This window comes from Chrysemys picta, chromosome 1, assembly GCF_011386835.1.
Source record: "Chrysemys picta bellii isolate R12L10 chromosome 1, ASM1138683v2, whole genome shotgun sequence".
NCBI classification, from domain to species: domain Eukaryota; kingdom Metazoa; phylum Chordata; order Testudines; family Emydidae; genus Chrysemys; species Chrysemys picta.
The window spans coordinates 216975056-216991713 of NC_088791.1; the positions used below are offsets into that span (position 1 = coordinate 216975056).

General features: G+C 40.3%; 1 protein-coding gene across 8 annotated transcripts in view; it reads right to left on the reverse strand.

Moving 5' to 3' along the window:
- Positions 1 to 16658, reverse strand: part of CDKL5 (cyclin dependent kinase like 5) — a 197846-nt gene that overhangs the window by 1764 nt on the left and 179424 nt on the right. For 3 of the 8 annotated variants that reach the window (XM_005281556.5, XM_065580047.1, XM_042844633.2), the window contains 6 exons: positions 16173 to 16271; positions 15848 to 15953; positions 15011 to 15134; positions 7539 to 7641; positions 1482 to 1604; positions 285 to 404 (listed from right to left, as the gene is read on the reverse strand). In XM_005281556.5, the coding sequence (XP_005281613.2) occupies positions 285 to 404; positions 1482 to 1604; positions 7539 to 7641; positions 15011 to 15134; positions 15848 to 15953; positions 16173 to 16271 (675 nt within the window). The remainder of the gene's footprint in view (positions 1 to 284; positions 405 to 1481; positions 1605 to 7538; positions 7642 to 15010; positions 15135 to 15847; positions 15954 to 16172; positions 16272 to 16658) is intronic. The other 5 variants (XM_005281557.5, XM_065580052.1, XM_005281558.5 and 2 more) reach the window with 3 other exon arrangements.

Consider the following 16658-nt stretch of genomic DNA (forward strand, 5'->3'; position numbering starts at 1 on the left):
CACTGCTATAGTCCTATTGGTACTGCCCCGAATCCAAGGCGTGGGGAGGGGAAAGAAGGAAGGTTTGTGATGTCCTTCCAGCAGGTGATATGTACTGTATGGATTGTAATACACTGTTCTTCTCTCTGTCTCATGTCCCTTACTTCTCAATTATGCAGAATGGTAGCCACAGGACTGAGAAGTGAGCGGAGGATAATGGCAAATGCAATTTTTCTGTTCACTGCAGAAAAAGCCTGTCAAGACACCACAGCGAGAGGGTGTGGGGAACGGAAAATGACACTTACATGCGTCTGGATTTCTGTCATCTTCTCAGGATGCCAATCCTTCTGCCTGCTGCTCTGGAGATTGGAAGAGTGAATGGCTTTCTGTAATGCCAAAAGATCCTGACCATCACTGCCGGGCATCTGCAACATAATAAAAAGGGGATTTCAGTAGGTCCTTAAGAATAGATGTAGGAATCATCCCCCACTCCTAGTTAATTATACAATGCAGGTGAAGCCCACTACTGCAGCTGAATTGCAATGTCCTCTCAATATTTTCCCCCATATTAAAGGATAATATTTGTGGCTATCATGCAGATTTGTTACAACCTCAACCCTTAAAGCATTCCCATGCTGTTAGTTGCTGGAAGAGAGAGCATTTTAAAAAGCCTACGAAAAGCCCAGCGGTGCCTTATCCTCATTTCAATAGCATTCCATATTGCAGTTAAGACCGTGGGCCAGTTCTGTAAAGCCAAATTTTGCCCTGGATGAAAAAAAAGATCAAAACTGTATTTAATTGGGTATATTGCTGAGTCTTGCTGCTACAACTACAGGGGGACCCTATCCTCAAGCTCAACATATTTGTGTCTCTGTAAAACTTGAAGAAAATGTAAAGCTTTTTAATATATAGGGGATTTACCTCATACCACAATTCCATGGAATAACAGACAAAAACAAAACTACCAAAATTTGCTCTCACTAATAAAAGGTCACCAGTAACAATTAGGACAAAGAAAAATCCAGCAGCGGCACAAGCTAATAAAAATTGATCTGTCACTGAGCCTGCAGTAACAATAGTTGATTAATTAAATTTGGACATAAGAGAACAATCTGTAAACAAAATATAAATACAATTTATAAACCAAATTATTTTAACATTTATTTTTACTGGTCAACCAAAAGGGAAAAGTCACTCTGTTTTACAGTGTAACTGATTTCAGGAGAATTTGCCTTCTTTAGTTTTAGTCCCAGGCTCTTTCTCTCTTAGCAACTAGATATATTATATTTTGAGTATATCTTAGACTACTCAATTATGAATCCTTTTTATTAGATTTGTTCTGATAGGACTGCTGATTGTATTTGAATTTATGGAACTGGTCCAAGATACTTAACTGGCTTAAAGAGAATGTGATCCCTTAAAAATATAATACATGCTGCTGTAGTCAGTAAAACAAGTTTACTGGAGCATTTTTCAGTGCTACTGTACTTAAAAATTAATACCATGGGTAGAGTGACTACAGGAAGCTTTTTCAAAGAAGAACTATGCTTTAAATGATTCTTTGAATTAAAAAGAGGAAAGAGGGATTTCTTGATGCTTGGATTCTCCCCGTTGGTTGATTCTATCTGCAATATAAGATATAAAAACTAAATGCATAAATAGTGCTTCAATGAAGTGATCTGTCCTTGACATATTCATGCACAAATGGTACTTGTAAATATGAACAATAACTAACAGATCCCATACTTTCTGGAAAAGTTCAAATTGACTGCTATTCTGAAGAAAAGGATGCCTATGAAAGGAATCCCAGGTATCACTAAACCTCTCTCTCTATACATATGTAAAGAATGTACAAATAATAATGAATGTGTCTCTACGTTCAGGATGATCCTTCATTGGATCTACAGAGCCTGATCCAAATCTTATTGAAATCAATGGAAATCAATCATTTTAAGACTCATTAACTGAGTTCAATCCCATAATTGTGGCGATATTTTACTAGCAGAAATATTACTACAGAAGTTTGCATGTTCTGTGAAACTGTATGTAATATTTATGTTCCAGATGTACGATTAATAATCGTACTATGTTTTAACTATTTTAAAAATAAACAAAAGCATTAGTATTTCTAATTTGGCTGAAAAGAGTTTGGGGCCTCAGATACAGGTTTGAATAAAGCACCTTTAAAAAAGGCATTTACAGTTGCATGATTACTGGCTAGGGTTACCATATTTTGAGTGTCCAAAAAGAGGACACTCCACGGTGCCCCGGCCCCGCCCCCAGCCCCGCCCACACCCCCACCCCTTCCCCAAATTCCCCGCCCCAATTCCTCCCCCTCCCCTGCTTCCCACGAACATTTGATTCGCGGGAAGCCTGAAGCAGGCAGCAGGTAAGCTGGGGGGGGGGGGGGGGGAGGGGAGGAGGAGGCGCGGCCCAGTCTACCCCCCCCCCCCAACTGAGCGGCTTCCTCCGGCGGCCGGCCCCAGCCCCAACCCCAGAGTCTCCAGCCTGGTTCGGCTCGGGCCCTGGGGTGCCGGCCCCGCATGTCCCTATTTTCCCGGACATGTTCGGCTTTTTGGGATTTCCCCCTGGAGGGGGATTTGAGGCCCAAAAAGCTGGACATGTCCGGGAAAATCCGGACGTATGGTAACCCTATTACTGGCTGACATTTTGTTTCTTAATGTATGAGAATACAACCAGACATCATGGCACTGGGTGCAAGTAAACAAACAATGTCCACTGTCAAAATCACAAATGGGATACACTTCCCTCTCAATGGACATTTGTAAAATATGTGCAGTATTATTTTGTCTAGAAAGGAAAACTTGACAGTAGTATTTTAGACTATATAACATTAACTAACAGAAAGACAGGCATATTGGTGAAATTCAAGATATTTAAAACAGCTCAGCTTCTAGTTTCTAGCTCGAAATTGTATAAATTAAGGACAAGAGATTCATTAGCTGGCTTAGCTCCTTTAAAATCTTATGGTCTGAAGCTTCACACTATTTGTAACTCAGCAAATTTTGATGAAAACAAATGATCACCATGAAGGGTGCTCGCAATGTTCTCTAAGAAAGCCAGTTACATGTTTCTTCAGAGCCACATCATGGAGTATGTGCCATAATGCTACAAGATCTGGGTCCAGGTGGAAAGCAGTGATTGTTGAGACTGCACACAACCCCTCACATGGATCAAAATGTTTGATTCTAGGTTATGAAAAGAGCCACAGAGGCTTTAATTATCCTCAGTTCCTTTATGCTATATTAGGAAGGACTCCAAGCAAGAGGGAAAGGAGAGTGGATGGGAATGGCTATGCAGAGACACTACCTCTGTGAGAACTCCAGTAATAGGCAAGTAACCTTCCTTATTCCTTCAAGAATTGCCTCTGGAAAGCCCTACTCTTGGGAGAACAATTATCAGGAATAACTCTGCGGGAGAAAGGGTCAGGATTAGGACTGGAGATCTTTGGCAAAATGAAACTTGCCAAAAGACGCAGACAGTCCGGTAGTGCCCAGCAGGCCAGAGTGCGTGCTGAAGCACTGTCAGCTCGCTGAGGCACTGCTTACAGACTGATTTCTCGGACTACAATTTTAGATCAGTGCCTCAAATGGGGCTTCAAAGCCCTGATCCACATTTGGCTGCAATGGGTTTGTTCTGAAGCAGACACGTGCATTTATGTACTTGCCAGGGTCCATGAGATTTAAGAATCTCAGAAATGACTTGATTTGCCGTGAGACTGTATCCTTATGAGCCATGTGTATTTGAATGTCAATGAATTTTTCTTGTGGTAGAAAAGCAGTTAACACTGTGTTGTTAAGCGTTTCTGCTACAGAAGCCAATCTCTGCATGGAAGCAAAAGTAGTCTTCTAGGTTATCCCAAGCCCTAGATTGTCAGAGTAGGAAGAAGATAATATGCAGAGCAGAAGAGATTGGGCCTTGAGAAGCTAGTCATCCAAATATGAGTAAATGGAACATCCTGATGCTTTAGGTGGGCTGCCTCAACTGCCTGGTATTTGGTGAAAATTCAAGGAACTGTCGCTAAACCAAACAGGAGCACCTCACACTGAGTACCATCCACACATAACCTGAGATAATCTCTATGAACAGAAGATACAGAAGCAGGAATTGGAAGAGATCCTGGCCTGCTCAGACTCAGATGATTTCCCACTGCCTTAAACAAACAGAGTGGCACACTGGTCCCTGCCTCTTTCAGTTCACTGTCAGAACAGATTGAGTACACAGATATAAGCGAGCCAAGAGGTCAAGGCTACTGATACTGGGACTGACGTAGCCTCAGTGCTTACCTGTTAGATCCAAAGACCCAGTTGGAGTCAACAGGTCCCCAGACCAGGTTTTATGGTTCTTATCAGACTCTGGTTCCAAATCTGTGCCACTTCTTATTAAGAATGGAGAAGAGCAGAAGTAAGCACTCGGTATAAGATTTGTAGACCCATGTACATTGACTTTTTTGTGCTCTTAGATCAAAGTGCTTGTTTCGATATTTTTGAATGCTTTGTGTGCAGTGTAATCTAATCCACACTGTATGAACTCCTGCACGGAGCTTGGTCTGGAAAAGGTGGACTCAGTGTTTATCTGCTAGGTTTTCAAGGTCTCTATCATCAACATGAGATTGAGACACCACTTCCTTGATGGGTTGAACCATAGTAGGTTAGAACCTGTGTAAATTCAGCATCTCTTTAGGAAATACCCTTCTCACTAACCACCACTTGCATCCAGTGTGCTCATCTGTCATTAACATTTTACTACCACATAATCACACTTTTTAGATCTAGATATTTTACCTGGGTCTGTCATGCCACAGATCAATTTTTAGCTGGGCAACAGAGCAGACAAATATTTTCAGACCCATGCAACAGCATGTACAAATAGCTTAGAAACACACATCAGCACAAATCTAACTAGCCTTAACCAACACTAACATTCATTTATAAAAAGGGGGATTAAATACTTTTAATTTTTGTCTTGAAACTACCGCTAATAGATAAACAGATAAAAGAGACAGCAGACTGGTACAATCTAAATTAATCAAATACATGTTTGGAAACCTGCAACTATAATGGTAGGAAAGGAACTGAGGGCATTTGTGGGAGAAGTCCTTTATATAAACCTGAACCATGATCCTAAGAAACGTATGCTGCACACAGCCCCAAGAGTTACTTACTTTCTCTGAGGAGTGCACTATCAAGAGTAGTGATCTGCTGAGTCAGAGTTAAATGGAGAAATTATGTGGTGCCAGCTGATATATTGCTGCTAAAATCATGGGAGCTTCCCTTTCTCCCACATGATGTCATCTAGAACTCTCGCCCATTTTGTGCGATGATGCTGACAGGCCTGTTTCTCTAGTCATTACAGTGTAAACCAGGATGATTCCACTGAAGGCAATAGTGCTAAACAAGTACAAATACTGATGTGCATGATAGAAAAATCTGACCCAGAGTCTTTGTATTTCATTAGCCCAGTTCAAAAGGTTTATTTATGCATCGCACTGCAACCAAAACACCACAGAGAGATAGAAAAAGGTTGTGGTGAAAAATACTGTGACATAAGATTACTGTAGCTGTGGCTACCAACCAGATTAATCTCCTCTCCCCCAATTTTCCCAAAACACAGAGTAAAATCAGTTCTGTCAGATACACATTTGGAATCCTTCTAGGCTCTGGAAAGGATCTGAGGAGTGTTCTGAGAGTGAAGATCTGATTTAAAAAAGGTGAGATCTCTGCTTCTGTGTAGGATCTGCTCTAACTCCCACTGAAGTCAGCAGTAGTCTTTCCATTTCTTTTTGATGAGTTAGATCAGGCCTATAAGAACATTGAAGCTGACAGAAGATTGATATGTTGCATGTTGTGACACTATTAAAGAACAGTTTCTAATCTCAGCTGTTTAGCGTGTATCACAATATACCCACAAAACACTTGCAATTTGTTATTTATAGACTTTTTACCATGATTGTAGCTCCAGTAACTGATCATTAAAATATTTATTGTCCCCATGTCCCTGTGAGGTAAGGAAATGTACTCTCCCAATTTTTAAGAAGGCACTGAGGCACAGAGAAATTAGTGACTTGCTTCGGTCAAACTGCAGGTCTCACCAGAGCTTGGAATCAAACTCAAATCCCAAATCCACTGCCTTAGCAGTGAAACCATCCTTCCTCTCAAACCAGCACAGCAGAAGGTATTTCTAGATACATGATCATTCACACCATGCATCTGAGATTAGAATCTGACCCTCCCAATTTAATACAGTTTATAAACACTCCAATAACTACACACACTCAAAACACCAATGCCTCGAAAGCCAAGTATAGCCATTACGAGTAACATGCTTCTTTCCTTGTTCTTTATTTACTAGTAGAAAAAGTGTGCTGCTTTTCATAATCTGTGTTTACTAATACATATTCTCATCCCAATCCCCCTAGACTTTTCCATCTTAAAATTTGACATTAAAGTTTTTCTTTATTTGTCAATTTTTTTTTTAACTTAAAGTCATTGTAAACTTTTGTTTGTAAACAAAAATTCAATCATTCTATATTACTGAACTTCTGTTCACATACATTTTACCCCTCAGTAGTACAGGCTGTTTTGTGAAGCACACTGACCTAATTTTTAACATTTACCCACTTTTAGGGCCTGATCCTAAATTCAATTATGTAAATAGGAGTCTTTCCAATGGGCTTTGGATCCAAATCTTAGTGTACAGTATGTAAACAGTATCAGATCATTATTTCAATATGGCTTCGCAGCCAGTTGGTGATTCTATGGCAGAAACAATAATTTAGGGATCTTAAATGCTGCAGCAAAATAAATAAATAAATTCCACTCACCACTGATGAGTAGTAAAGCTTGCTCCGATGAGTGAGGCAGTCTAAATATTTACAGTCCATGCAGACGTGAAGAAAACCTTCTAGGTGTAGTTGGGTGTAAGCCAATCTTATCTGCCTAAGTCTGAAGACAGACATCTTCCAGCATCTCTGATGCTGCCTATTGTTTTGCCAAACAGCAGCAGAGTGGCTCCCGGCGAATGGGAGCTATGGGGTCGGCACTCAGGGCGGGGGCAGCGTGGGGAGCCCCCCTGCCTAGGAGCCAGAGGAACATTCCTGCTGCTTCCGGGAGCCACACGGACCAGAGCAGGCAGGGAACCTGCCTTAGCCCTGCTCTGCCGTCAACTGGACTTTTAGCGGCCCAGTCAGTGATGCTGACCAGAGCCGCCAGGGTCCCTTTTTGACCGCGCATTCCAGTTGAAAACTGGACGCCTGGCAACCCTACCTCAAGTGTAATAGAATTTCAGGGGTCTTGGATGTAAGCAAATAAATGTAGAAAGTATAACTCCTTAGCAAGTAAACATTTGAATAAGCAAGTAGGTAAATCCTGAACAGGAAAAGAAGACTACTTCCACAAGTTAAAAAGCTAACAGATGCACACATGTACGTCGACACACACATAATATAACAATACAACATTGGTCTAGCCCATTTTATGGTAGCAGCTTCAAAACAATGGAAAATATACACTATTTTAGAAACTACTGGGTATACTTACAGTTTGAGATTTCTTCTTTTTCTTTTTTATCGCCCTGAAAAAACCTTGTTTTTCTTTCTCTTTGAGTTGCTCTGACTGACTGTTAACATTTTCAGGACTTTTCCTAAACATGAAAAAAAAATATTGTCAGAGAAAAATCTTTGGATGTTAGGTCATCATATGATCACTTTGTATTTCTTGTTAAAGAATGCAGATTTTTTTAAACCAAAGATATTCAAAATACTATTAGTTTATGACACAAGGATTAACATAAAACTAATAGATAAAACATTCTTAATTAAATGGAAAGCTAAGGACACATTGTTAGGTTAAAATGGTTAACTAAAAACATCCAGTGAGGTATTTTAGGGAAAAGATTATCTTGCAAGTTTGTCTAATTTTTCACTTGGGATTTTATATTCAAAACAAAAACATCACACAGAAGATATTATAAAAAAATAAAGTAATATCTGAGCAAACGTACAAATAATCTATAACAGATAAAATTGGTTCTAATTCGCCCATCACTTGTTTGAGGGTCAGAAGAGCTGTAACAATCATGAGACTGAAACAAAAGATTGTCTACAAAAATTCTTGAGCTTTGCTGACATGGCTCCAAATTTATCATCACGGAAGCTGTGGAGATCTATTGTTGTTCACTTCTACTTAACTCCTCTTAAACTTTTCTTATGGATGGGTCTCTCTCTGGATCATGGGACGGTGCTGGCAAGTGAAGACAGCCACAGAAAATTGGAGTTATTGCAAAGACTGAATTTTAAATTTCAGGCTGCCAAAAACTCTGTGATCCAGAGCTGATCAGCAACAGATTACTTTAAATGTAAGGAAAACAACTAGAAATGTTATTTATCATACGGATGAAAAGGCTAGGACATATCCCATGCTCAAAGTATGTTCATTGTATCAGAAGTTAAGCTCAATTTCTGGATGTTCTATATTTACTATATAAAAGCAAAGTCAGATGGGACTCCAAATACGAATGTATGATATGTCTAAAGGCTGTCACAAATTGCATTCGCTCAATAATTATTTTTTTTTTTTGAGGAGGTGGGATGGTTTTCTGATGTGTAGGAAGAAAGGAGAAGTGGAGATTTGCATAATTTATGGTTCTGGAACATATATCTACACTAAACACCCCCCCCCCCCGAATGCTCCTTCTAGATTTCAGCAATATGCTTTTCCTTAGAAAATTACAAAGCTATAATTAGCTTCCATGAAAAGTCATTAGTATAGTATTTAATGACTAGATTCTTATACAAATTTAAAAAAAGACATCAGATTACTAGGGATTCCCAATTCCATCCAGACTTTTGCATTTGGTAATACAGCAAAACTGCAGAAAGGCTGTCTTCTAACTATTCACCCATTTAATGTAGCATGGAGGAAATCCAAGAGTAAACTGCTGACAGCTTTACGGATGCCTTCCATCAAAGGTGGCGTAACATGGACAATACACACACACACACACACACACACACACACTGTTATTAACATAAAAGTATGTGGTTTGAGATAGTTCCATCTTCCCTAGCTTGTAGGCCAAATCCTAGAAGTACAGAGTCCAAGCCACCGGGCTGTGCATTGAGCAAGTGGTGCTGAGAAATCCTTAGCCTCACCCTGTAGTATCTAATTGTGCACCTACTACTATTAGAGAGCTGGGGTGGGAGAAAACAGGAAAGTTTGCTGCCTGCCATTCCTCAAAACATGGGCGTTAAACAACAAAACTGACTCAGTGTAAATTGCAAACCCAGTGACCATGTCTATACTGCTCCACTGGCCCATATACAAACCCTTCTGTCTTGCCACAGAGGTTGACCCTATAACACATTGGGTAATGCAGAATTTCCTGGCATGGCTTTTCTGCCTCCAAGTCCCATGTAAAGAAGAGTCACTGTCTATTTAAGATGATCGCATCTTCAAAATCAAAACCAAACACTTTTTGCACCATTTTTTCAGGGTAATTAAATATTCAAATGTTCTATGTTCTGGCTCCCGTCCTTGATTCACTGCATCCAGGTCAGAAAATGCCTGCCTGTAGCAGCAGAGAAAACTGGAGGGAGGTGGAGCTCTATTCTTCACTTCCCTCTCCTCCATAAAGAGGAGGAAAGTGATGGACAGACAGGCTGGTAGGTATCCGCCCTCTTACTCCCCAACCCGTTTGCTCAAGGGGCCAATGGAGTGGCTTTGCACTGATTAGACTGGTGCTCAACTCCTCAAACTCATATTGCATATGCTGTGGTCTGACAAGCTTTGGCCTTGAACAATGGTTGATACAAAAACACATGCTCGTAATATGAGGAGACTGAAATAAGAAGGTACAAAGAGATAGCATTAGAGCAGAAAGTCTCAAAACAAAGACTTTGCACTGATTTAAAAAAATAGAACATTTGGATTGAGAACATGAACACCAGGACATTTCAAGGATCCAAAAGAAGTTATTGAGACACTAGTTAATATAAGAATAAACAGGATTAGCCTGGTAAAAGTGGGATGTATAGTTACTCAGTGTTACCAACTCTTCCAAGTTTCTGACAAGTGTTGTGATATTTGGTGTTTTTTCTTAAAACCCCAGCTCCTGGAGGTAAGCAGTTACATGAGAATCATAGCTTTTATTTTTTTTAACGTAATTTTCTAGCCCTTATGGTTGCAGAGAAAAACCTGATAACGTGATCTGATTGCACCCTAACAGCTCAGAAACAAGAAGGCAAATAAAAACAACCCAATTTAAAAAATAAAAAAAGCAATAAAACCTCATCAATTTTAAACTTGTCTCATGATTTTTGAATGCTTAGGTTTGGCAATACTGGTCATCTTGTGTGTTTTGGCTTCACAGAAGAGATGGATGTGGGGACAAAAATTTAAAACGAAGTTAAGAGCAGAGTCAGACTCTACTGCTTACATGTAAGGGCACCTGTCATGTATAGGTGCACTGAGCTGGAGTGGAGGTGGTGCAGCAAACATCCATGTACCAACAGGCCAGCATCCAGCTTTCACAGTAGGCTGGGGTCCTAGCTAATGCGCTCAGTAGTAGTTCACAGCTCCAGAGGCATTGCTGCGTGCATACTGACGGTACGCCTCCAAACAGACAGTACTTCTACACTGCATTTTAGAACCCACACCAGCGAGTCTCAGAGTCCGGGTCTACAGATTTGAGCTCACGGGGCTTGTGCTATGGTGTTAACAGCAATTTAGACATTGTGGTTTGGGCTGGAGTTCGGGCTCTGAAACCCACCCCCCTCCCTGGACTTCAAACCTTGAGCTCCTGCCTTAACCTCCACACAGTTATTAGTGCTGTAGCATCAGCCCCACGAGCCTGAGCTTGCAGACCTGAGCTCAGACTCTCTGCCATAGTTTTCACAGCACAGCGTAGACCAGAGGAGGGCAAACTACAGGCCGCGGGACTGTCCTGCCCGGCCCCTGAGCTCCTGGCCTGGGAGGCTAGCCCCCAGCCCTCCCGTACTGTTCCCCATCCCCGGCAGCCTCAGCTCACTGCGCTGCTGGTGCAATGCTGTGGGCTGAGAGCTCTTGTGGAGCAGCGCAGCTGCAGAGCCGCAGCCTGACCCGGTGCTCTGTGCTGCGCGGTGGCGTGGCTGGCTCCAGCCAGGCGACGCGGCTGCCTGTCCTGGTGCTCTCGGCGGGGCGGTAAGGGGGCAGGAGGGGTTGGATAGAGGGCAGGGGAGTTCGGGTGGTGGTCGGGGTGGGGGTGTGGATAGGGGTCAGGGAGGTCAGAGGGAGGGGAACAGAGGGTTGAATGGGGGCAGAGGGGCAGTCAGGAAGGAGGGGGGGTTGGATGAGGCGGCGGGGCGCAGTCATGGACAGGGGTTCTGGAGGCGGTCAGGGGACAGGGAGATGGGGTGGTTGGATGGGGCAGGAGTCTCAGGGGGCAGTCAGGAATGAGAGGAGGGATTTGATGGGGCAGTGCGGGGCAGTCAGGGCAGGAGGTCCGGGAGCGGTCAGGGGACAGGGAGGGGTGGATAGGGCAGGATATGGGGTGGGGGCCGGGCCATGCCTGACTGTTTGGGGAGGCACAGCCTCCCCTAACCAGCCCTCCATACAATTTCAGAAACCTGACATGGCCCTCAAGCCAAAAAGTTTGCCCGCCCCTGGTGTAGACATACACACTGTCTCTCACACATCTGAGAGTTAGATTTTGTCCCAATCAAAGATATTTTAAAAATCTTTATGAAGGTTTCTTTGAAAAGTGCTTACCACACATGGCCAGTAATTAAATTCTCAAAGTTAAATACTGACTTTTAGGTTAACTTTTAAAAAAAATAAAAGAATAATAGTCATTGAGTTACTGTAAATGAAGGCAAGACATCATCTGAAACTAGCAAACTATTTTAAATACCAGTTCTCTTAAGAGCAGGATTTTTTTACCTTTTAAAATTAAATGTCCTTGTCCCCCAAGATCTAAGACAAAGATTTTGCACATAGGGGTAAAAACACAACAAATGTTTACTGTCAAGTTATAATCATTTGAAAAAGGGGCTTCCTAGTAGAAAAACAGACACACAGTGCTACCACCAGGTGTCACTACAAGAAATACATGAAATGCAACAAGGCGAGAGTGCTTGGGCTCAATAAGTAAATCATTTATCATGAAAACAGAAACTGCATCACTTTGTGCAATTAACTGTTAAACTTTTAAAAGTGGCTGGACCAGAATTCCCCAAACTGGTATCATGTATGCGTCACTAGCTTTATTTCCAATACAGAATCACAGTGCCTTCAGGATTTTGGAAAGCTATTGTAAATAAAATAAAGGGTCCTTTCCTCTCTCCTCAGGTGCACTTCTGGCTTCCCCTTTCCCGTTATAATGGGCAGTGTAACAGGGCATGACAACATTCCAAAAGGTTAGAGTTCAAAGATCAGTATTTACCCGAATTTAAATATGTTAATTGTGCACTATGGTTTGATAACAAACAAAACCATGGATGGCTGAGGAAGATGCGGACTGCATGCACAAGTATGAGGGCTCAGACACCGGGGAGTAGATGAAAAGAAAAAAGGCAAATACTGTAGATGAAAATGGGGCTTACTTGAATCATATGAAAGAGATTTATGCAGGAAAAATTAAAGGGAAATATATATTATCAGGAGATGTGAACAAGACCAAGCTATGCGGCGTTGATAAAGAGCCAGATCTTCAGCTCAAGTAAATGAGTGTAGCTCCACTGAAATTACGAATCTGCAGCTCCTTGCAATAGTCTAGTCAAATTCCAGAAGTGTAAAGGAACTCTGGTCTTGAAAACTCATGGGAGATGTCTAGAAGCCTAAGGCACTCTGCAGATGTCAAGTTGGTAAAGCTTCAGCCCACAGCTATGAATTCCTTGAAGTGACGGTAAGAAAAGAACGTATTCATTTCTGCAGAAAGGTAGCATGCAATAAAGAGGATGTGACCGGTCATTTGTCATAAGGGCACTGAAAAACATTTACACCTACATAAGGGATCTCATTAACTGAAGTTCCCCACAAGCCCCCAAATGTCTAATATGTGGCCATTTCAGAGACTTCCAACATACTGTTGCATAATTCAACACAATTTATAGCTTGTAGTGAAGAGAGCTGTAGTAGCAGTAGAGATAATACAGGTCAAGACTGGGGCACATTGGTAGAGCTATGCAGGTAATCTCACAGTGCAGGCAGGTAATATACATCTGGCTCAAGGCCAGGCTATTAATTCTCATGGAACTAATGCAGATGACAGTAAGTGAAAGAGAGCAAACTATCTACTCTCGTAAAAAGAGAAGGAAATGGAAAAACCCAAGAATTTAGAGGAATATAAAGTGAGTGTGGTAAATAGAAAAGTTCCTGATAGGATGAAAAACATGTTTTTGTTTAGGTCAGGCTGCTTAAGTGCAGAGATAATTTAAGTCATTTAAGAGTAAATCCTAATGACAATGGACAAGTTCAGCAGTATAATGTCTAATTTTAAAGATGCTGGACAGCGAAGCTCGGGTGTACAAATGCATACACAGACAAGGGAACATCTGTGTCAGTTCAGCCTAAAACATTCACAAAATCTTTGACATCAGAAAGAGGTAACAAAGAGCAATAAGATGAGTGAGAAGCAATATCTTAGAGTAGTAGGAAGTTCAGCTGGATTACACATTCATTCATAACTTGAGATGAGTTTTCACATACCAATTATGTATGCCATTAGAACATTAAATATTTAGTTCATCATAAAATGATGTAGTCAGAGTCATGTTCTATTAAAATAGAGTTAACATTTTTACATGCAATTACAGAATTTCCCCCACAAAAAGATATAGAGAAACACAGACTTTACATTAATGAAAAATGTGATTAAGTTGCACTTACAGCAGAGAACAATTTTGCAATATCGTTAAACCATTGCTAGGACTTCTCACACAGAACCACGTGTTGCTGTACTTTGGAGTTCATCCATTATATAACACTATATTTCCCTTTGTAGCCACTGTATAGTTAATACAATTAAAGATCTTACTAAAATCTTGCAAAAGATATAATGGAGTTTGAAGGATAGTTAGTGCACTAGTGAGAACCAACACCATTTTTAATCATGTAAAGATGAGTCACAATCCTTTCCAAGAGTAATACTTATTTTTATTTGATGTAAATTATTGTATTTGTACAAAGCGGTAGAATGACAAGATTTTAAGGGCTAAATAATTGTCAATGACCAAATTATGTTTTTTTCTTTATTTCAGGGCTGTCAAATTACTGGTGCAATTACAGACAATTAATTCCTCTGTTATATGATGGGGTTAGATTACGTTTATTAGTAGGAATGAAGAAAACTGGCACATATAATACTTTAGAAAGGTAACTGAGTATACAATTTTTGTCTAAAAGTTTCTCTAATCTTTTAAAAACAATATACAGAGCTAACACAGAAGGTTTGTCCTGTCCTCCCAATAGAAAGAATCCATTTCTTTCTGCAGTGTTACCTACCACAGTTCTGTGGTGTATGAGCAAAAGGAGAGAAGCTATCACCACATGTAGAACAATAACTATATTCTTCATAAATACAATCCTAAATTGTATATGAAGACATGCATCTTGGACATTTTTTTCCATTGGTCTGCCACTTGCGGATTCTGGAATCCACAAATTGGACTACTGGCCTTGTATGCCACATTATGTATACACACTCCCTCTTATCTTTAATCACAGATGACACATGTTGTGTAATGGAAAAATCAGAGAAAAATACACAAATATATTAACATTTATATATTTTTTTAAAATATGTTTGCTGGAATAACTTCATGAGATCCTTCTTGAGGATCCAGAAGGGGCAGAAATCATACAATGTTATTTCAGTGTAGGCAAAGGGAACATATAAGGATGTCTGCATGCCAAACACAACTATAGGCAGCAAGGTGATCACGTTAATGACTTTTTTAAAGAAAAACCTAATTGAGGCCGCTCTTTAGCAGTCTCTCCATATTACCCTGTGTATGTCTGTGTAAACAATAACTCACCATGGATCAAAGGTAGTTTGTCTTTTTGAGTGGTTTGTCACAGTGCTGCTGTCTGCTGGTAGTGCACTGACTCTGTTTGACACATTGGTTTCAAGGAATGTACCCTCTGGACGTGGAGATGGCACTGCAAGAAATACCGATAATCAGAACAGCTCGTTGGCTCCAATGACCTTCAAACAGGTCTCTAGATGGCTACTGGAGATCTACGTATATAAATGTGCTTCATTTAAAGAATGGATTTTGTCCTTTAGTAAATCAAAGAACAGATTTGAATCTAGGTCTCTAGAGATGAAAGGCTAGTATACCAATGAAAGATACCACCCAGTCTTTAATAATTAACATTTTGTATTTAGAACACTCCTATCAGTTAAAATGGACACGACAGCAGGTGTATGGTACAGACTGGGAAAGAAAGTTTTCTGAACACAAAGACAGCTCATTAAATAGGTCTTTGTGTGTTGTATATTGCTAAATGTGATCAGATACCTTGGTGATTAAAATGGTATATAAACCCTGATAAACTCCTTTATTTCATTGAATTTATTTTTCCCCAATACCCATGTAAGCAAATTGTCTTGTGCTCTGCAAAGTATTATACTATGTATGCCTTGTGAATCAGCAAAAGGTAGTATTTGCAAAAAATACTTTGTAGATATGCACTGTAGTAAAAGAGATAAACCAGAAGGACTCTATAGACTTTAGTACTAGCTTGGTGTATTTTTTTTCCAGTCACCTTTTTTACTTGTTCTTGTATAGCTCAGAATATCCTTCTTAATGCTATGATTCTACTGTATGTTAAAACACTGGTTAATTGTGTAAGGCACATTGCAAAATTACCTCTGTAAAAGCTGCCAACTCTTCTGGGAATAGGGTCATTATACAGAAGTCTATTTTCTTTACTAGAGGCTCCATCCTCTGGGTGCGGATCATGATACGTTCCACCCTAAGCCAAAGAAAAAACATCTATTAAAAACGAAGGATGACACTTGTACTGTTCTTCCACGCCATGTCACAGCATAAAATCCAGCCACAGTTTACCTTTTGTTTTATGAACCGTTGCTATAATGAAACCCAACACTATGCAATCAAAAAGACAAAGCTGGCATTAAAAAAAATATTTGCCCCAAAGGCATAATATTATGGATTTGAAAGTGACTCAGACCTCAGACTTTTGCCGTGAATGAAATGAAGTAGTAACATCTCTGGAAGAATCTTTAACTGCAGGTCTTGTTAGATTCATCTCTGGTGGGATCTGGTCACTCTGTCGATAGCAAATTTAAAACCATGTGATTTATGATATGTGCAATATTATATCATTAGCACTTATGTATATTATGGTAGTGCTTAGAGGCCCCATTGTGCTAGGCACTGTACATAAAAACAACAAGCAACAATTCCTGCCCCAAAGAGCTTACAATCTAAATAAACATGAGAAAAAGTGGAAGAAAGTATTATTTCTGTTCGATAGATAAGGAAATGAGAAAGAGATCCTGATTCAGGAAAGCGTTTTAAAGTCCAGGTCTATTTAGGAAAGTCCTTATGCATGTACTTTGACTTAATTCGGACTTAACCACATGACTAAACTTAATCAGGTGCTTGCAGGGCTTTCTAGAATAGGGGCCAGAGATTTTAAGTGACTTGCCCATGA